The sequence below is a fragment of the Myotis brandtii genome, unplaced genomic scaffold (assembly GCF_000412655.1).
Source record: "Myotis brandtii unplaced genomic scaffold, ASM41265v1 scaffold744, whole genome shotgun sequence".
NCBI lineage: Eukaryota > Metazoa > Chordata > Mammalia > Chiroptera > Vespertilionidae > Myotis > Myotis brandtii.
The window spans coordinates 1,534,719-1,557,016 of record NW_005370965.1 but is presented as its reverse complement, the minus strand read 5'-3'; the positions used below and the strand labels follow the sequence as shown (position 1 = coordinate 1,557,016).

At 43.3% G+C, this 22,298-nt stretch overlaps 1 protein-coding gene across 1 annotated transcript in view; it reads right to left on the bottom strand.

The window, feature by feature from the left end:
- Nucleotides 1-16,938: 16,938 nt before the first annotated feature.
- Nucleotides 16,939-22,298, bottom strand: part of LOC102246301 (nucleolin) — a 12,851-nt gene continuing 7,491 nt past the window's right edge. The window contains exons 8-14 of the mRNA XM_005882964.2: nt 21,209-21,332; nt 20,544-20,701; nt 19,920-20,043; nt 19,552-19,685; nt 18,929-19,055; nt 17,515-17,738; nt 16,939-17,414 (exon numbers count right to left, since the gene is read on the bottom strand). Coding sequence (XP_005883026.1) covers nt 17,338-17,414; nt 17,515-17,738; nt 18,929-19,055; nt 19,552-19,685; nt 19,920-20,043; nt 20,544-20,701; nt 21,209-21,332 — 968 coding nt within the window. The 3' untranslated portion in view covers nt 16,939-17,337. The remainder of the gene's footprint in view (nt 17,415-17,514; nt 17,739-18,928; nt 19,056-19,551; nt 19,686-19,919; nt 20,044-20,543; nt 20,702-21,208; nt 21,333-22,298) is intronic.

Here is a 22,298-nt window from a genome sequence, read left to right as displayed (position 1 = left end):
TGCACACCCTTCCACCTCGGTCTCGTAGCTCCCAGGTACTTGGTTTCCCATTTGTCCCTAAATCCTATTGCTCAGTAGTCCCCCTTCTCTTTTTAGAATTGTCTCTGGGACCCTCCAAGGGCTTGTCTCCTGCATAATTCTCACCACAGCTGGACTTTGCTCACTGACCTCCTCATCACTCTCATGGACTTTCCACCTGGATAACTGGCCCTCACCCAGCACCCTGTACCCACACTGCACCTTCAGGACCACTTACATAGCCCATGGACATTGCTGCACAACCATGGACTAGAAGGTCCCCTTGGGAACCTGTTGCACGTTAGGGCTGACTCTGCTAGGCTTTGGGGACAGAGAGTGGACAAGGCAGTCAGTCCATCCTTCCTCTTATGGAGATTGTAGCTGCTTCCCACCTCCTCATCTCCCTCCCCCTCCCCCCAGCTTTCTCACCAGTGCCTCTGAATCTGCACCTAGCTGAGATGCATCTCCCCTTCTCATATCTTACTAGGGAGACAGATCCCACAGTAGGGTTGCTTGGGTCCCTGGGGGAATGTGGGGTTTTTTGGTGTTTTGTTTTGTTTGTTTTGTTTTTTCAATTTTGCCACAAACTATTTCTTATTCAGGTTGCAGTCACTCGTATCTGATAGAAACCCAGCTCCAAACTAGCTCAAAACAAAACAAACAAAAAAACCTTTTAGTGTGTGTAACACATCTCTAGGGTTTCAGGCATGGCTGGGTCCGGGTGCTTAAATGATGGTTCTTTATCTGTTGCTCTTCTTTTCTTTGAATTGACTTGATCTCCAAATGGAGGAAAAGATGGTCCCAGGCAGCTTCACACTCCCCCACCAAAAAAAATAATGAGTGTCTTTTCTGATATTTCTGGCAAAAACTTAAAGGAAGACTCTAATTAGGTTGGCTTGTATCGTATGTCCAAGTGTGAACCAGTGTCCACAGTAAGAAGAATAGAATCCTCTATCAGGACATCACCGAGGCCAGGTGCAGGGGGAGCCCCACATGGCCTGAGCAGGATTATAATAGAAGGGGCAGTGAGGGAAGGACGGGTTCCCCAAAGAAAGGGGTTGTGTGGCAACAAAAATAATAGACTCAACCCATAGAACCTGAGTTTGAAGTTGACCCTCATGCTCTGCTCAAGATCTGATGCTTCCCATCCTTGGGCCCCCAGGTAAGCCTGTGCCCCTCCACCATCCCCCTCCTTACAAGATTGTGTTTCTATTGGGTACTATTGATCCTTCTTGCAATCTAGCTTCCATTCCCTACCCACCAAAGTCCATAGGATTGTTCATTTGTGGTCACCCCCAATTTATATTTATTTTTTTGTTAACTGATTTTTAGAGAGAGAAAGGGAGAGAGGGAGGGAGGGGGAGAGAGAGAGGAGAGAGAGAAACAAACGTTGATTTGTTGTTCCACTTATTTATGCATTTATTGGTTGATTCTTGTATGTGCCCTGACCAGGGATCAAACCCAAAACTTTGATGTATCGCGACGACACTCTAACCAACTGAACTACCAAGCCAGGGCCTTAAAATTTCAGTTTCTGATTATTTGTTGGTAATATGTAGAAATACAACCATTAAAAAATGATTAATAGGAATGCCTTAATAATAAATATGAGAGGTGAATGAAGAAACATAAAAACTTTTTCTTAGTGATATAAAACAATTGAAAAACATGTTCCTGTAGTAATATTAATGTTTAAGATTTAACAATTCTATACAACGACACTCTAACCAACTGAACTACCAAGCCAGGGCCTCCTTCAGTTATGTAAATGTGGGCGGAAGGGCACCAGTTGCCCTGGGGTGGAAAAAAATGATTAATAGGAATGCCTTAATAATAAATATGAGAGGTGAATGAAGAAACATAAAAACTTTTTCTTAGTGATATAAAACAATTGAAAAACATGTTCCTGTAGTAATATTAATGTTTAAGATTTAACAATTCTATACAAAATTCTTTTTTCCTTTTTTTTTTTTTTTGGTAGAATTTGACAAAGCTCTTTTAAGAGCCATCTGAAAGAAGAAACAATCAAAACTAATTAAGGATATTTGAAAATAAAAGAAACTAGCTTTACCAGATTAAAAACCCATTACAAATTAACTACTACAGTAGTTAATTAATATTGTCTGGTACAATACATGGTCAGATTAATGATGTTTAATAAATCAGAAACTGACTCTGGGGTAATTAGGACTATCGCATATAACAAAGCAGAAATTGAAAATTAGTGGGGCCCTAGCTGATTTGGCTTAGTGCAGTGATGGCGAACCTATGACACGCGAACTCATTTTTTTGGTTTATTTTTCTTTGTTAAATGGCATTTAAATATATAAAATAAATATCAAAAATATGTCTTTGTTTTACGATGGTTTCAAATATCAAAAAATTTCTATATGTGACATGGCACCAGAGTTAAGTTAGGGTTTTTCAAAATGCTGACACGCCGAGTTCAAAAGTTTCGCTATCACTGGCTTAGTGGATAGAGCATCGGCCTGGGGACTGAAGGGTCCCAGGTTCGATTCCAGTCAAGGGCACATGCCCAGGTTTCAGGCTCAATCCCCAGTTTGGGGCTTACAAGAGGCAGCCGATCAATGATTCTCTCTCATCACTGATGTTTCTATCTCTCTCTCCCCCTCCTTTCCTTTCTGAAATCAATTAAAAATTATATATATCTTTTAAAAAATAAAAATATTTTTTAATTTAAAAAAAAGAAAGAAAATTAGTGGGCAAGAGACTGTTCATTCAATACATGATTCTAGGACATGTGATTGTTTGGAAAATAACAAAAATAACATATAGTAACATAACAAAATCCAAATCCAAAGAAATTAAAGGGCAAAAGGTAAAAAAATAAAAACAGTGGTAACCATACATGAAAATGTTACTGTTCTCTACATAAAGCAAGGGATGGTGTCACAAAGAAAAAGACACTAGATTTAAGTATATTCACATTTCCACCATTTGTGCTTCAAAAGGCTGTGGGTACTGGACGGATAGGTGATGTGGAGTCAGGGCTACCTGGGGAGGGACCAGAAGGTCTGAGGAACTAGAGGCCAAAAGTGGGGTGAGGAGCCCTCCCCCCAGGCCTGTGGGGTCAGGCCCTTCCTCCTGACAACAGGTTGGAGACTCTGAGTCCTTCCAGCTGAGCAAGGGAGGCCAGATGTCTCTGCAACCTCATGATCCTTGGCCGAGGTAAGCAATTCAACCAGATGCTCAGAAATTAAGAGGGCTGCAAATAGGAAAGGGCATACAAGATTTAATGAACAAGGAAGATGTAAAAGTGAAATAATTAATAAAATAACTGGAAAATCAGTGAAAGATAAACCAACTTAAAAGAAAAATTTCAGCCCTGGCCGGTTTGGCTCAGTGGATAGAGCGTCGGCCTATGGACTCAAGGGTCCCAGGTTCGATTCCGGTCAAGGGCATGTACCTTGGTTGCGGGCACATCCCCAGTGCAGGGTGTGCGGGAGGCAGCTGATCGGTGTCTCTCTCTCTCATCGATGTTTCTAACTCTCTGTCCCTCTCCCTTCCTCTCTGTAAAAAAAAAAAAAAAATTCAGAATGATAACAGGTGCTAGACAGAACAAGGTATGACTAAAATTGAGACCTCAGAAGCATTTCCACTTTTTGGGATCAAGTTCAAGGCTGAAAAATGTCTTATTTTATGGACTCTGTGTGCCACGCTCAGAGAGGAACTGGGCACTGAGTGAAGCTGAGGGAGTTGCCCTGATGAATCCCTCTGCCTAAGCTCCAACCATGATCCTCAGCATTGTACACGTTTCTCACCTGCACCCCTCCCCTCCCATCCTGGTTCTGGTGGGGAAGTCTGAACCTCCAGATCTACTGCTCCCTACAGAGCCATTGGTGACCTGGTTGGAGACATTGAATGTAAGTCAACATCAATCAGTCCAGAGACCTGGTGGTAAGGCTGGAGTAGTCCACTCATATCTACCTGAAGTGCTCAGAATAAAGCAAAGGTGGTATGCGTTTTAAAAAAATTCAAGGTGATATATTTGGGGTTGTTGTTTTTTAATATAAAAAAGATTTTTAAATTGATTTTGAGAGAGAGAGAGAGAGAAACATTGATGTGAGCACATAACATCGACTGGTTGCCTCCTGCACACCCCCTACCAGGGATCAAGCCCTCACAACCCAGGCATGTGCCCTGACAGGGAATCACACCAGCAATCCCTAGGTGCACAGGACTACACCCAGCCAACTGAGCCACACCGGCCAGGGATTTTTTTGTTGTTATTTTGTTTTGTTTTTTAAGAAATAGGCAAAAGGTATGAGCTCCTAAAGGGATACCTGAAACCAGCAGCCTACAGAGACCCCAAGCTTCAGGCCTGCAGCTTGTCCTTGCTTCAGACAGAGCTTTCTGGTTTCCTGGCCTTGCTCCCCCGCGCAGGGGCTGGGCTGGCAGACGCTGATGTCCAGGTGGACAGGGCCTGCTTTGTCCCTGGGCCCAGGCTCTGTCCTCAAGACCTGTTCTGTCTTCTTCAGATTCCCTAGGCCTCCCCTTTAGCCACCAGTGCAGCTGACAGTCACTGAGACAGACAGTTGTGCAGGGAGGCCCAGGAAATCTGTGGGCTTCTGCCAGGGCTGGGTGCTTCCAGGCTTCCCCTCGACCTTTGGAGAAAGTTTATTTCTCTATTTGGTCATTTGATTTTTTAATTATTTTACTTACATTTTGAATATGTATATGTTCGCAGCACAAAAATGACAAAGGAGAATATAATGAGGAAAAGTTCCTCTCCCTCCTGTGCCCGTTACCACTTTCCGGTCCCCCGAGTCCACCACTGCCACCTGTCTCTGTGGATGTTTCCTGAGATAGTCTACGTGCAAGCACACACGGAGCTATCGCCCCTTTTATCTTTTTGGGGTTTTTTAAAATATGTTTTCATTGATTTTAGAGAGAAGAAGGGGAAGGGAGAGAAAGAAACATCGATTGGTTGCCTCCCGTTCGGGGACTGAACCCACAACCCAGGCTTGTGCCCTGACCAGGAATCAAACTGGTGACCTTGGTGCACAGGACAATGCTCAACCAACTGAGCCACACCAGCCAGGGCTCACCCTTTTTATCTTTTGCACAAATTGGGACAAAAGACTTGCTACTTAAACATGAATCTGAAAGATCATCCCATCTCAGTCCGTGTGGAGTTAGCCACATTCCACCGGAAGCTGCCTGGTGTTGCACTCTGTGGATGAGCCCTGATGTCTACAACCAGCCCCTAGATCCATCATTGTTACTGTAATATCATCCCCATCCCCTGAATTTCCATCTCCCTAAATTTTCAGACTCCCTATCCAGTATGTTCTAATCTAGACTGAATTCTACCCGTGAGGGACACCCTCACCTGATCTGGAAGGCTGAGGATGTAGACACCATTGTTCTCCAACAGCAGCTGGGCCATCTTTCCTGGGCTTCTGGGGTCCCCCTGAAAGACCTTTACTTCAGAGCAATAGGCAGCTGAGATGCTTGGGGACAGCTTCCAGCAGCTCCTGGTGTTCTCCTGGGGATCATCTGCTGGCACCTGGGATCATTGGTGGCACCTTCCCCGACATCCCCTCATTTCCAGGATCTTCCTGTCCTTTCCTCTCCCAGCTCCTTCAATGCTTCTACCAGCTTCTAATTCCCTCTATTAATCTCTTTCTACTCAAAATACCTAGAATGGCTTCCATTTTCCTGTTTAAACCTGGACTGATACAAACAATATTGCTTGCATATCCTTGTACATGCTCATGAGCTCATGGGCTATCCTATCTGTAACAGAAATTCCTACAAGTCACATTTCCAGGCCAATTTAAAGTTTGATAATGCATTAGTCAGCTAGGGCTGCAATAGCGAAGTACCACAGACTGAGTGGTTTAAATAACAGAAATGAATCTATGCACAGTCTGGAGGCTGGAAGTCTGAGATGGAGGTGTCAGCAGGGCTGGTTTCTTCTGGGGCTTCTCTTCTTGGTTTGCAGATGCCATCTCTCCCTGTGTCTGAAGATGGTCTTCCCTCTGTGTCTGTGTCTAATTCCCTCTTCTTCTTCTTCTTTTTTTTTTTTTTTTGTTTAAAGAGAGGAAGGGAGAGAGATAGAGAGTTAGAAACATCGATGAGAGAGAAACATCGATCAGCTGCCTCCTGTACATCTCCTACTGGGGATGTGCCCGCAACCCAGGTACATGCCCTTGACTGGAATCAAACCTGGGACCCTTCAGTCCGCAGGCCGACGCTCTATCCACTGAGCCAAACCGGTTTCAGCTAATTCCCTCTTCTTGTAAGAACACCAGTCATATTGGAGTAGAACCCACCTAATGACCTTATTTTTACTTGATTACCTCCTTAAAGACCCTACCTCCATACACCATCACATTCTGAGGTACTGGGTGTTAGGATTTCAACATATTAAAATCTGTTTGAATTTTGAGGGTACACAGCCCATAACAGACAGCTATTTACCAACTTTCCCTCTCCCTAGAAATTGTACTGAATCCATGCACTAGAGCAGCGGTTCTCAACTTGTGGGTCACGACCCCTTTGGGGGTCAAACGACCCTTTCACAGGGGTCGCCTAAGACTATCGGAAAACACATATATAACTACATATTGTTTTTGTGATTAATCACTATGCTTTAATTATGTTCAGTTTATAACAATGAAAATACATCCTGCATATCAGATATTTACATTACGATTCATAACAGTAGCAAAATTACAGTTATGAAGTAGCAATGAAAATAATTTTATGGTTGGGGGGTCACCACAACATGAGGAACTGTATTAAAGGGTCATGGCATTAGGAAGGTTGAGAACCACTGCACTAGAGCAACACACAGGGAGCCCCTCTTGCCAAAAGTATGTTAGCAAACGTGGTGATCCTTGCATATCTAACAGGTAAGAAAAGGTGTATACTGTTGTAGTTTTAATTTGTATTTCTATTACCCCAAATAAGGTCACATTGGTTCATGTGTTTATGAGTCATTTGTATTTCCTTTTATGAGAAAGGGTTGTTCAAAACCTTTGTCTATTTTTCTATTGCCTTATTTGTCTATTTAAATTATTTGTAGAAGGGCTTCATCACAGACATTTATCTCATATGCTGTGAAAATATTTGTCACTTCCCATGTTTTCTTTTAGTATTTTACTTTCTTTTTTTCCCTAGTATTTTATATTTCACTTTTCATATCAATACCTTTGATCCACCTAAAATTTATTTTAATATAAGGCACGAAGTGCTAACACAATATTTCTCCAGGCAGGTGGTTATCCAGTTGTTCTCACACCAGTCTGTCTTTCCTCCACCAATCCAAAGTGCAAAGTTTATTATATACTGAACTAGAGGCCCGATGCACAAAATTCATGTAAGAGTAGGCCTTCCTTCCCCAGGCTGCCAGCACTGGCTTTCCTCCAGCTGCAGGCAGGCACCCAGAACCAGGCTTCCCTCACAGCCCTGGTTTTGTCCAGAAGGTCATCCGGAAGGCTGTCCAGTCTAATTAGCATATTATGCTTTTATTATTATAGACTAGAGGCCTGGTGCACAAAATTCGTGCATGGGGGGTGGGGTCCCTCAGCCCAGCCTGCACCCTCTCCAATGTGGAAGCATTGAAGGAGCTGGGAGAGGAAAGGACAGGAAGATCCTGGAAATGAGGGGATGTGGGACCCCTTGGGGGATATCTGACTGCCGGTTTAGGCCCAATCCCGAAGTTGGACATCCCTCTCACAATCCGGGACCTCAGGCTCCTAACCGCTCACCTGCCTGCTTGCCTGATTGCCCCTAACTGCCTCTACTTGCCTGCCTGATCACCCCTAACTGCTCCCTCGCTGGCCTGATCTCACCCCTAACCGCTTGCTCCCCTGCCGGCCTGATTGCCCCTAACTGTTTGCTCCCCTGCTGGCCTGATCGCCCCTAACCACCTCCGCCACAGTGGTTTTGTCCGGAAGTTGGACATCCAGAAGATGTCTGGCTGATCCAGTCTAATTAGCATATTACCCTTTTATTAGTATAGACTAGAGGCCTGGTGCACAAAATTCGTGCACGGGGTGGGGGGTTCCCTCAGCCCAGCCTGCACCCTTTCCAATCTGGGACCCAGGGGATGTGGTGGGATCAGGCCTAAACTGGCAGTTGGACATCCCTCTCACAATCCGGGACTGCTGGCTCCTAACCACTAGCCTGCCTGCCTGCCTGCCTGCCTGCCTGATTGCCCCTAACCGCTTCTGCCTGCCAGCCTGATCGCCCCCTAACCACTCCCCTGCCGGCCCAATTGATGCCTAGCTGCTCCCCTGCCGGCCCGATCGCCCACAATTGTCCTCCCCTACCGGCCATCTTGTGGCTGCCATCTTGTGACGACGTGGGGGCGGCCATCTTGTGATTACATGAGGGTGTCACGCAAGGGCCACCTAGGCTTTTATTAGTATAGATTCTCAGGTACAGTTGGGTCTATTTCCATGCTTCCTATGCACCCGCCTATTTGAGACCTTCTCATGGTCACCTAAATGGATTCAAGTTTCTTATATATTAAAAACAAACAAAAACAAAACCTCTCCTTCAATCCTATAATCCTCTTCAGCTACTGCTATCTACTCTGACCTTCACAGCCAAGCTCCCTGAGAGTGCCTACTTTCTGTCTCTGCATTCTCATATGCTGCTCACTGCGTAATTCACTGCAGTTAGCTTGAACCCCCCCCCCCCATCAATCTATAGTCCGGATGAATGGGGGACTCTGGGCTATTCTTGGTCCTTTAGTTCTCTATGCAATTCTGACCAGGTTCAGTCAACATATTCAAAAGGAACAGAATGTGGCTCAGGATATCCCTTTTCACACAGTTTCCAGTAGGGAGAACCAAAAGCAAGTGACCAGTCAGAAGTCAGTTTAGCCACAGTTGTTCCAAGCACCTTAAGAACCACTGGAGCCCTAACCAGTTTGGCTCAGTGGATGGAGCGTCGGCCTGCAGACTGAAGGGTCCCAGGTTCGATTCTGGTCAAGGGCATGTACCTTGGTTGCAGGCACATCCCCAGTAGGGAGTGTGCAGGAGGCAGCTGATCGATGTTTCTCTCTCATCTATGTTTCTAACTCTCTCTCTCCCTTCCTCTCTGTAAAAAAAAATCAATAAAATAAAAAAAAATAAAAATAAAGAACCAGTGGAGTCTGCAGGGGGAGTGCATGGTGGTTGGTGGGAGGGCAGCATATTTGACTTCCCATCCGTAATCCAGGCCACCTGCCTCAGAATTTCCCCCATTGCCAGTTCCCAAGCAATGCCTAAATTAGTGTTTGATGGAAGAACTAGGGACTGTAGCCTAGTCAGGTTGACACATTCAAAAGACCATCACAGCCCTGACCGTTTTGGCTCAGTGGATAGAGCGTTAGCCTGCGGACTGAAGGGTCCCGGGTTCGATACCAGTCAAGGGCATGTACCTTGGTTGCGGGCACATCCCCAGTGGGGGGTATGCAGGAGGCAGCTGATCGATGTTTCTCTCTCATCGATGTTTCTAACTCTCTATCTCTCTCCCTTCCTCTCTGTAAAAAATCAATAAAATATATTTAAAAAAAAAAAAAAAAAGACCATCACAATCCGGCTGGTGTTGCTCAGTGGTTGAACATCGACCCATGCACCAAGAGGTTGCTGGTTTGATTCCTAGTCAGGACACAGGCCCGGGTTGCAGGCTCAATCCCTATTAGGGGGAGTGCAAGGGAAACTAATTGATGTTTCTCTCTCATTGATGTTTCCATCTCTCCTTCTCCCTTTCTCTCAAATCAATTTAAAAAAAAAAAAACATTTAAAAAATGACTATTATTCAGTTTCACTTTTTTGGTTTTTGGTCAGTGCACATCATAGCGACCGGTTGTTCTGCCGTTCGGTCGATTTACATATGAGCCTTTTATTATATAGGATTTTAAAGTAGGTCTTTCAGGAAACAGCAGCCTCATTATTCCCCAAAGAGGCTTTTGCTCATGCTTTTGCTCATTATGGGCATGCTGACGCTACCCAAGAATTCTTACTTTGTAAATCGCCTTTGGAAACTACAAAGGCTGTCAACATTTTGGAAGTGGTAAAAAGGTTTTTTGCCAAATAAAACTTTGCCTGAATAGAAAGGTTCATTCTCTGAGCAGATGAGCCTCCTGCAAAACTGAATTTGCAAATTTAGCGATAAAGAAAGCTCCCCTTGTCATTTTACATAGATGTGCATGGGCAACAAAGACTTTTCCAACATCCTAAAAGATGTTTTGTCAACATTTCTAAAAGTCATCAACTTTATCAGAAGCAGGTCTCTCAATCATTGCATTTGAAAAAAAGTTTATCAGAAAATGGGAAAACAGTCATTTGAAGTGCTTCTTAGTGACTTTTGAAGGACAAGTTCTAAGGCATTTGTCCAGACTGACAGCAGAAGTCTTTTTCTGAAAGAGGGAGAAAGCCCACTTCTGGAAAGACTCTGAAGAAAAAAATTGTATTCTTAGGTTACCTTATTTGGTGGATACTTTTAACCATCTAAATGACATGTCTTCCCATTTGAGGTCCTGAAACAACCATTTTGATCTCCTAGAAAATCTACAAGGTTTCTTGGTAGTGCTGTCCACATACAGTGGTTCTCAACATTCCTAATGCCGCGACCTTTTAATACAGTTCCTCATGTTGTGGTGACCCCAACCATAAAATCATTTTCGTTGCTACTTCATAACTGTAATTTTGCTACTGTTATGAATCGTAATGTAAATATCTGATATGCTATATGTGTTTTCCGATGGTCGCGACCCACAGGTTGAGAACCGCTGACATAGAAGAAAATAGAGCCAAGAACAGCCTTGCAAAGATCAAGTGCTGGGGAAGCACTTTACCTAGGGCGCAGACACAAAACACTCTATCAATTTCTTTGCAAAGAGAATTTTGACACCTGAAAACACAACTACAGGCTAAGCATGAATCTCACCTAGTGTCCTTATTTCAAGGATAGTGTCTGCTTCAGCTTCTGGTATTGTTTGTCCTTCAATACCTCCAAAAGTTTTGTCCAGAGTTTATAATTATCAGCAGAACGGTTAGTCTGTTAGAAGCCAGTCCACCATTATCAGAACCAACTCTCTAACAGTATTTTAAATGTCAATACATTTTATCTAATGCATCAATACATATGATTCTATCACAAAAGCTGTTCTTAAATATTTAAGTAACTATTCTAATAGTTTCCCCTTGTAATTTTTTTTTTTTTTAATGATTTTGAGACCTGGCTGGGTGGCTTAGTTGGTTGGAGCATCCTCCCATACAGCAAAAGGTTCCAAGTTCTATCATCGATCAGGGCACATACCTACATTGTGGGTTTAACCCCTGGTTGGGGGCAGTACAGAGGCAACCATCCTCTCTCTCATTGATGTCTCACTTTCTCTTTCTCCCTTCCTCTCAGGAAAAAAAAAATGTCCTTGGTGAAGATTAAAAATAATTTTGAAGACATTTATTCTAAGAGGGGTTCAAAGGTTTTACCAGACTCCCCAAACATTCCCAACACACAAAAAATGTAAGAACTTTATACATTAGGAATCCCTGGCCCTAAGGTCCTCTCCCACTGCCACCATAGGGTTCCCTGAAGTTAAGGGAAGCAGTTTCTCCAGGGTTCCTTCATTCATCACCGAGTACCTGGTATGTGTCAGGTACTGTTCTACACCCATAGGACAGAACAGTGAACAAAACAAAGTGCCTTCATTCAGTTTGCCAGGAACATGTTCATGTTTCCATGTAGAGGGACCAGCAATGAACCCTCTAGGGCTGTCTTCTGCCATTACAGGTTACCTGGCCTATAAGGAACAGCCATTGGTTCATATCCATTAATTGGTGAAAATCAGTTTGCTGAGATAGGCCCTAATCCCAGGATTTATTTTCCTTCCCTTTCCACCTCAGCCTGCTGTCACAGAGCCACCACTCTGGTGTGTCAGTCCATCTTTGAAGGGTGGAGGAGAGGGGGTTTCAGGCAAGGAGGGATCATCTGTCAGATTCTCCAGGGAAGCCATAAACTGGAGGAAAGACTGATCACTGATTTGCAGCCTTTGATCGGCACTCTTAATGAGCACGAAGGGTAGGGATATGAGGACTGAAGCCACAATGCTGAGAGCCAGATTGTGGTATTTCTGTTTGGCAATGAAAGGAAGAGGGAAATAGCTTGGTGGAGGGAGGGCCAGGGGACAACCTCTTTTTGGAAGAAGAAAGATTTGGGCACTTCTTAAAGCTGAGAGACAGAGATTGAGATACAAGGAGATAGTAGACCATAGATAAAAGGGTAACGCAGAGAAAGAGCACAGAAACATTCTATGCATTTTAGTTCTTGGATCCAATTGGAATCCACTTAGGGCAGTGATGGCGAACCTATGACACGCGTGTCAGAGGTGACACGCGAACTCATTTTTTTAAAAATATATATTTTTATTGTTTACAGAGAGGAAGGGAGAGGGACAGAGAGCCAGAAACATCAATGAGAAACATCAGCTGCCTCCTGCACACCCCCCACTGGGGATGTGCCCGCAACCAAGGTACATGCCCTTGACCGGAATTGAACCTGGGACCCTTGAGTCCGCAGGCCGATGCTCTATCCTCTGAGCCAAACTGGTTAGGGCGAACTCATTTTTTTGGTTGATTTTTCTTTGCTAAATGGCATTTAAATATATAAATATCAAAAATATAAATCTTTGTTTTACTATGGTTGCAAATATCAAAAAATTTCTATGTGACACGGCACCAGAGTTAAGTTGGGGTTTTTCAAAATGATGACAGGCCGAGCTCAAAAGGTTCACCATCACTGACTTAGGGGCTTTTTAAAAAAAAAATTTTTTGATTTTTTAAAGAGAGGAAGAGAGAGGGATAGAGAGTTAGAAACATTGATGAGAAACATCAATCAGCTGCCTCTTGCATACCTCCTACTGGGGATGTGCCCACAACCAAGGTACATGCCCTTGACTGGAATCGAACCTGGGACCTTTCAGTCCACAGGCTGACGCTCTATCCATTGAGCCAAACCGGTTAGGGCTGACTTAGGGGCTTCTGCAACATCTCTCAAAGTGTCTTGAGTGGACTTCCTGCAGATTCCCAGGCCCTGTCACTAATCAGAGAGTATTGAGATCAAGATCCACTGGCCTAATCTTCAGCCCCCCCCCCCCCCAGGCGTTTACACATCCTTGTGGATATGCTGCCACCTGCTGGAAAAATGACAAAAGTAGCAACAACCATTTCCTGAAAGGGGCTGCTTTTCTAAAATGGCAGCAAGTCCTCACCCAACCCACCAAATCAGAAACCAGACAGGTATCAGGAAGACCTGTGATGTTTACAGGGCTTGACCCTAAATGCAAGCCCTAGCACTCCTCTCCAGCCCTGCAGGGTAATCACGCTCCATCCTCACCTTTTTTTAAGAAAATACTTTTATTTCAGAAAGGGAGAGGGATAGAATTATCAATGATGATAATCGTTAATCTGCTGCCTCCTGCACACCCCCACTGGGAATTGAGCCCTCCGCCTGGGCATGTGCCCTATCTGGGAATCTAACCGTGGCCTCTTGGTTCCATAGGTCAAAGCTTAACCACAAAGTCACGCTGGCTGGGCTTCCACCCTCATCTTCATTTAAACCAGCATACCTCTGGGGTTAACAGGATTGGACTGTCTCCATCCCTTAATGGGAAGGAAGTAGCACGGAAGAACCTTAACTTTCCTGCCCATATTGAGGACACGGTATCAGCATTTATCTATCAGAGACCAACTCTAATGGCAGGACAGGTATCTTATAGTACAGGCCCTACCCTAGCAGCCAAGACCTCCTCTTGCAATTATCAGGTCAGGCTCTAGCCTTCTTTACCTTCCCTTCAACAAGGTAAGCCCCCAAAACCCTACTCCAAGTTTCCAAGTCAGACAAGCATTGAATAAGCACTGACTATTGGGCCTGAGCTAGTTGCAATCCTACTTCATGCTCCTAGATTCCCAAATTGCCTATTACACTTAGGCCTGTCAATAGTTGAGCAAAGCAGCCAAGCATAAGTCAATGTTGATGGGTCCCTGGAGGCCCACAAAGACCCCTCATAGGCCCATGACAGTTTAGGAGGGATTAAGCACCATTAACAAAACAACTTTTGATATTTCAATTCTAACTCCACTCAGCCTTTTGAGATTTAACCATGACATGCTTGGAATAATTGTAACTTTTAGTCTAGGAAAACACTGGCTCCCAGCTCATTTTGGTTTCCCTATCAGGACAGACCTCCCTTGGCAGCACCACTTTCATTAGCACTGCCATCCCTCAAAAGCAAGACTTGTCTTGCTCTTAAGTCCTTAGTACTTGGAACAGGACTGGTAAGCGGTTGATGTGCCACATGGCTTAGATTTCCACATCCCACCAGCAAAAAAAAAACAAAACTACCCACTTACCTTTTAGGTTGGTTTCAAGTTTATTAAATTCTACCAGTATTGCATTTTTATTAGTCTGATTAGTAACCAGGTAGTTAAGTCCACCTGCTTTTAAGAGTCGGCCGATTTAAAAAATCTCAGCTGTGATCTAGCCTGTTTGGCTCAGTGGATAGTGCATCGGCCTGCAGACTGGTGTCCCAGGTTCAATTCCAATCAACCCCCCCCCCCCCCAGGCGTTTACACATCCTTGTGGATATGCTGCCACCTGCTGGAAAAATGACAAAAGTAGCAACAACCATTTCCTGAAAGGGACTGCTTTTCTAAAATGGCAGCAAGTCCTCACCCAACCCACCAAATCAGAAACCAGACAGGTATCAGGAAGACCTGTGATGTTTACAGGGCTTGACCCTAAATGCAAGCCCTAGCACTCCTCTCCAGCCCTGCAGGGTAATCACGCTCCATCCTCACCTTTTTTTAAGAAAATACTTTTATTTCAGAAAGGGAGAGGGATAGAAATATCAATGATGATAATCGTTAATCTGCTGCCTCCTGCACACCCCCACTGGGAATTGAGCCCTCCGCCTGGGCATGTGCCCTATCTGGGAATCTAACCGTGGCCTCTTGGTTCCATAGGTCAAAGCTTAACCACAAAGTCACGCTGGCTGGGCTTCCACCCTCATCTTCATTTAAACCAGCATACCTCTGGGGTTAACAGGATTGGACTGTCTCCATCCCTTAATGGGAAGGAAGTAGCACGGAAGAACCTTAACTTTCCTGCCCATATTGAGGACACGGTATCAGCATTTATCTATCAGAGACCAACTCTAATGGCAGGACAGGTATCTTATAGTACAGGCCCTACCCTAGCAGCCAAGACCTCCTCTTGCAATTATCAGGTCAGGCTCTAGCCTTCTTTACCTTCCCTTCAACAAGGTAAGCCCCCAAAACCCTACTCCAAGTTTCCAAGTCAGACAAGCATTGAATAAGCACTGACTATTGGGCCTGAGCTAGTTGCAATCCTACTTCATGCTCCTAGATTCCCAAATTGCCTATTACACTTAGGCCTGTCAATAGTTGAGCAAAGCAGCCAAGCATAAGTCAATGTTGATGGGTCCCTGGAGGCCCACAAAGACCCCTCATAGGCCCATGACAGTTTAGGAGGGATTAAGCACCATTAACAAAACAACTTTTGATATTTCAATTCTAACTCCACTCAGCCTTTTGAGATTTAACCATGACATGCTTGGAATAATTGTAACTTTTAGTCTAGGAAAACACTGGCTCCCAGCTCATTTTGGTTTCCCTATCAGGACAGACCTCCCTTGGCAGCACCACTTTCATTAGCACTGCCATCCCTCAAAAGCAAGACTTGTCTTGCTCTTAAGTCCTTAGTACTTGGAACAGGACTGGTAAGCGGTTGATGTGCCACATGGCTTAGATTTCCACATCCCACCAGCAAAAAAAAAAAAAACTACCCACTTACCTTTTAGGTTGGTTTCAAGTTTATTAAATTCTACCAGTATTGCATTTTTATTAGTCTGATTAGTAACCAGGTAGTTAAGTCCACCTGCTTTTAAGAGTCGGCCGATTTAAAAAATCTCAGCTGTGATCTAGCCTGTTTGGCTCAGTGGATAGTGCATCGGCCTGCAGACTGGTGTCCCAGGTTCAATTCCAATCAAGGGCACAAGTTGCAGGTTCAGTCCCCAGTAGGGGACATGCAGGAGGTAGCTGATCAATGATTCTCTCATCATTGATGTTTCCCTCACTCCCTCTCTGAAATCAAAATATATTTTTTAAAAACTCAGCTGTCACCAGGGGTACTTTAAAACTTTTCCTTGATTTCAGAGGGAGAAACCTGAGAATCTTTGGTCAGTTGTCTCCTGCATGCCCCCTAGTGGGGATCAAGCCTGCAACTCCAGCATGTGCCCAGACCAGGAATTGAACTGTGACCTCTGGCTCATACATTTTCACTCAACTATTGAGCCACATCAGCTGGGCTGGGGCACCATTTTTTAAGTAAATGTATCATGTCAGTCCCTTGACCCTAGACATCTCATCAACCTTTAACTTCTAACAAAAGTGTGTGTGTGTGTGTGTATGTGTATAACAGGGGCAGGGAATGTTTAATAAGTCAGTTAGAATGTCTGGGTACTGCACATAGTGCAAAACCAAAGGCCTTTCTTATAGCTCCACCTAAGGTTGCTGGAAGATAGACCAAAAAATACCAGGTCCATCATCTATTGGATTGGTAGCTTCTTCCCCAGCCTCACAGTCCCCACTGGTTCATCCATCCGACATTAGTCACTGACTATTCCAGAATCCATACTCTCAGCGTGTATCTAAGGAGGCCTAACCAAAGGGCTCCTGTTCCTCTTTCCCGAGCTTGTCAGAACACGCTGGCCTCCCAAGAAGCCAGAGGAAACTTCCATTTCACCAAACTTGTGGCTGGAGCATTTGAAACCTAAGCACCAAGCATTTTCATCAGGGGTGGGATGGATCTGAAGTGGGTTTACCATGCTCCACCTTCAACAATATTCCAGGAGAAACACTCTAGGAAGTACAAGCCTGGCACCAGAGTTTAGGACTTTTAATTTGTCCCATAGCTGCTGAAGCAAAATTATGATAAAACATTCTGCTTTCCTTTATATCCCAACACACACAAAAAAAAACTATTTGTAGGAAAAAAATGGTTTTGTACACGGGAAGAAACAATATAAATTCAAAACTTACAGATAAGGGTTAGCTCTACCACTCATCTCTTTAAAAAGTTTATACGAATATCCAGTCAAAACCAACAGGTTATCTCCTTTGAAATGTTATCTAAATGGATTTCCAAGTAGACCACAGGACTGTATACTGTCTTGGAATGTCCTTAGAAGGCTCTGTCATTGATCAGGTAACAGAGTAAAAACACCAGAGTCCTTTCTTTTTCAAATGGAAGAGGGAAAGACAGGGATAGAAGAAACTAATCAAACTTCGTCTTCTTTCCTTGTGGCTTATGGTCTCCCCCTCCTCCTCTGCCTCCTCGGAAGCCTCCTCGACCTGAAGGAAGGGAAGACATCATTAAAGAACAGGTGCAAAGCTGCCAGGTCTCCCTCCCCCAGTGATAGTGATCACTGATGCGGACCCCAATGATCCTTACCTCCAAAACCTCCCCGGCCTCTGCCACCAAATCCACCTTGGCCTCCTCTGCCACCGCCTCTGCCTCCAAAGCCACCTCTGCCTCCACCACGACCCCCGAAGCCACCTTCACCCTTAGGCTTGGCCCAGTCCAAAGTAACTTTGTTTCCATCAATTTCACCATCTTCCATGGCCTCCTTAGCGGCTTTGGCATCTTCCTCACTGTTGAAGTCTACAAAACCAAACCTAAAACACCAAATAAAATTATCCATTATAAAGCAAAGATATATGGAAAATACACTCTAACTTCATTCATTCCAGAAGGTTCTTCAAAAATGGAATCATTTTCCCCACTAGAAATGTCAATTGAATCCATTCCAGACCACTAAATGATTCCGTTTTAACCTTTCTTATACATGTCTAACATATTGTTTTATATAAACAAACATTTCTCTTCTTACTTTTATGGAACCACCCCTACTGGCTTTATTTACTTATTTTAATATATATTTTTATTATTGATTTGAGACAAAGGGAGAGGGAGATAGAAACATCAATGATCAGAGAGGATCTGGGGATCAAGCCCACAACCCAGGCATGTGCCCTGATTAGGAATCGAACCGTGACCTACTGGTTCATGGGACGGTTCAGCCTTAACTAGCCTTAAATCACTTTCAGCACACGTTCCACTGGTGCAGCATCTTCTTTCTCAGGGATCATGGCCTCAGCCAGCTGCTTTTCATTTATCCAAATCAACAACAGTTTTTCTATCTCTCCAATTTCCTGTGATCATTGTTTTTCCAGCACTTTCACACAGCAACATCAGCACTCGTTTTAAAATTATGCTAAGCTTCCATTTCACCAGCATAACACACAAAAATATTCACAGCACAATTTCCTGAGATGCTAACAACTAGAAGTTTAGAGGAAAACTGATTTACATTCTCTCCCGTTTGTGGCCTGAGAGATGCTTTTTGTCATGCTAATGTATCAGCATAAAAGGGTTATCAGGTCTAGATGAAAGGGCCTAGAACTGCAGTTTTGTTATTAGAAATATTTTTTTCTGTGAACAAGTTGGTCAAGAACAGAACTGTTTGAGATGGGAGACATTTAAGAACTGAGGTTTGACTCACATATTGGACATCGATCCCCTAGAAAGTAGCCTTGCTCAATTGAGAAAAGACCAAAGTGGCAAGAGCAGCTCTCTCCAGAAAGTTGAAACTGGGTTTACTGACAGCCTAAATGCAAAAATGTCTCACAAAACAGCAGAATATACCTCTGAAGACAGGAGGCAAAATAATGCTAGCTCTGTGAATTGTCTCTTCTTCTCGTGCGAATCCATAAACTGCCACAGAGCGACAGAAAGGAGCTCATTGAGAAGTCACATTGGATGAGAGGTCCCCACTCAGTGGACACTGTACCCTATTGCACCTTACCCTTTGGAAGAGCCCGTCTCCCGGTCAGTGACTATCCTTGCCCGGACAGAGCCATCAAATGACTCCTTCAATGTCTCTTCCGTAGTCTCCTCAGACAGACCTTTGACAAATAGAGTTTTGGATGGCTCTGGGGAAGAACAAAAAATAATCATTCATAATGATGACATGGATTTATGTAATGTTTAGAATGACCACTAGCCAAGAATGCTTGTTGTATCAGAACCCTCAAGTGTCTCTATGAGAAAAAGGTAATCTTAGACAACTAATATTTAATGAAATCAAAGGGCTTAAATCAACTGCTATCTCAAGTCTACTTTGACCACCAAAGCAGGCAGGAGAGCCAACCCAAACAAGTGAGACAGATCTCAAGCAGGTAGCTACAACCACCACACAGGGCAGTAAACCACAGGCAAATCTGTTGCTCAGAGCTGACGTGGCTGGATCAGAACTTGACTATCTAGAGGAATTTTCTTGGATTTCATCAATTATTTCTCAGATAATCAGTCATCATATCCAGTGCCATTTACTCAGCAACAACAGGAAAAAAAAGTTCACCTCTAGTTGAAGCACGGCACTGAGGAGAGCTATCCCCCAACCACAACACCCTGGTAATTGTAACTTACGGCTTCTTGCATTAGGTGATCCTCTGGGTCCTTGCAATTCCAGCCTGATTGCTCTGCCCTCAATTTCTCTTTCATTACAGGAATTTAAAGCTTCTTTAGCATCTTCAAATGAAGCAAATTCTATAAATGCATACCTGAGGATGAACAATATTTAGAATAAGTTACCAAGCTCATGGCTCCTCTGCAATCCTATCTGATGCCATAAGCCTTTTCTCCCCCCTCAAGCAAATAAATGAGGCTCTTTATTTTATACTGATTTGTATAGCTAAAAATGATTCAGCTTCTAACAGACAGGGTTACAGGATTATATCTATTCAAAACACTCTTACAGCCAATGACTGACAACATAAAGATACAAATTACTATACCCTTTAGATTTGCCATTTTGGTTCTGGGGCACTTTGATAAAAGTTGCCTTTTCAAATACTTCCTGAAGAGTTTCTTCTGTTGCACTGTAGGAAAGGTTGCTTAAAACCAGAGTTTTTGATTCACCTACAAATAAAGAGATGCCAAATTAAAACTGTGAAACAGTGGTTTGCAACTTCAGTCACAGCTCTATCTTGTTCTTAAGAATTTCTGTGCTTAGGAGAGTTAACATACTAATGTTGATGCAGATAGAATCCCATTCCGAGTGTCTCAATATACTGAGTACCTATAATGAACTGTTATGTCTGGCTTCCTTCCATTCCTGTTATTCAAAAGTGTAAGCTGACTACTGATCTATATCTTCCTAGAACAAAACTCTAATTTTAAAATTTACATTAAGTAAAATTTTAAAAATGTACATGAAGTCATTCAAAATATAAAACATACAAAGAAGTCAAATTTGTCTGTTCTAATGCAAAATGATTTCATATAGCTCTCATTCAAAATACAGAATTACTATTACAAACAACTACATCTACACTCAGTCATCTTATATCAAATTCAAAGATGCAAAGGATTTCGCTCCATCAATTCTAGAACCCTATAGGAAGCCTATAAATTCTTACCACTCCAAGTGCTGTTCTTTCCACCTCTATGGTCTTGATTGTGACCTTTCTCTCCAGTATAGTACAGAGAAATGGATCGCCCATCTATTTCTGTCCCTTGCTTTTCTTCCAAGGTTTTCTCTGCATCAGCTTCTGTCTTAAATTCAATATAAGCAATCCTGCAAAAGGGTGTTTTTAAAAAAAAGGAAGAATTTGCTTGATTTTAAAAACCATATTAATTTTTTAAAATTATATTTTTTTATTTCAGAGAGGGGGAGAGAGAGACAGAAACATCAATGATGAGGGAGAATCTGACTGGCCACCTCCTACATGCCCCACACTGGGGATTGAGCCCGCAACCCGCTGGCCTCAAACGGCGACCTCCTGGTTCACAGGTCAACGCTCAATCACTGAGCCATGAAGGTTGGACAATCATATTAATTTTTAACACAAATAATTGCCATTCCTTACAAAGCATATACTATACATTTTGTAATCCTTTTTTCACATTAACTTTTAAAATCACTATAAATTAGACATTATCCCGATTGTACAGATAGGAAATCAAGGCACAGGTTATAGATTTGCCCAAATCACACACATAGGAAAGTTGGGCCATTCCTTTTATAAATTAGAATCACATTGACTTATAAAACTCTTAACATTCCGATAGACACAAAACATACCCTTTACTTTTTCCATCCTTGCTGACTAATCTGATCTCCATAGCATCTTCAAACACTTCTTTTAATTCGTCCTGAGTAACTTTATAAGGCAGATTTTTTGCCAACAGTGTTCTTGCATCTCGATCTAAATTTTAAAAAACACAAAATGAATTGGATGGGTTAAAAGACCTTTCTCCTTACCTCCAACATACTGACCAATAGAAAAGTTCTGTTTAATAATTTGGGGTCCTATAAGTGTACAAGACAGACACCAATAGTATGGCAATACAGCAGTAGCAAGACACAAGCTCCTGTCACACCCGACATCAAACTATGTGCTGGATACTTGGAACTCAACCTAGTAGGTGCTTAGCAGTTTGTTTTAAAAATGTATTTTCGTCCTAGCTGGTTTGGTTCAGTGGGTAGAGAGCATCAGCCTATGGACTGAAGGATCCCGGATTTGATTCTGGCCAAGGGCACATGCCAGGGATGTAGACTTGATCCCCAGTGGGTGGCATGCAGAAGGCAGTGATCCAGGATTCTTTCTCATCATTGATGTTTCTCTCTCCCTTACTCTCTGAAATCAAAATATGTATTTTTAAATATATTTTTTTTGATTTCAGAGAGAAAGGCAGAGGGAGAGAGATGGAAACATCAATGATCAAAGAATCATGGATTGGCTGCCTCCTGCACACCCCACACCGGGTATTGAACCATGACCTCCTGGCTCATAGGTCAATACTCAACCACTGAGCCACACCAGCTGGGCATTTTTAATTTAAAGTCATGAGCAGCACTGGCTGGTGTGGCTCAGTTGGTTGGGCGAAGGCACAAGCCTGAGTTGTGGGCTTGATCTTCCAGGTGGCCGATTGATGGATCTCCCTCAAAAATCAATTTAAGCCCTAACCGGTTTGGCTCAGTGGACAGAGGTCAGCCTGTGGACTCAAGGGTCCAAGGTTCGATTCCAGTCAAGGTCATGTACCTTGGTTGCCGGCACATCCCCAGTAGGGAGTGTGCGGGAGGCAGCTGATCAGTGTTTCTCTCTCATCGATGTTTCTAGCTCTCTATCCTTCTCCCTTCCTCTCTGTAAAAAAATCAATAATATATATAT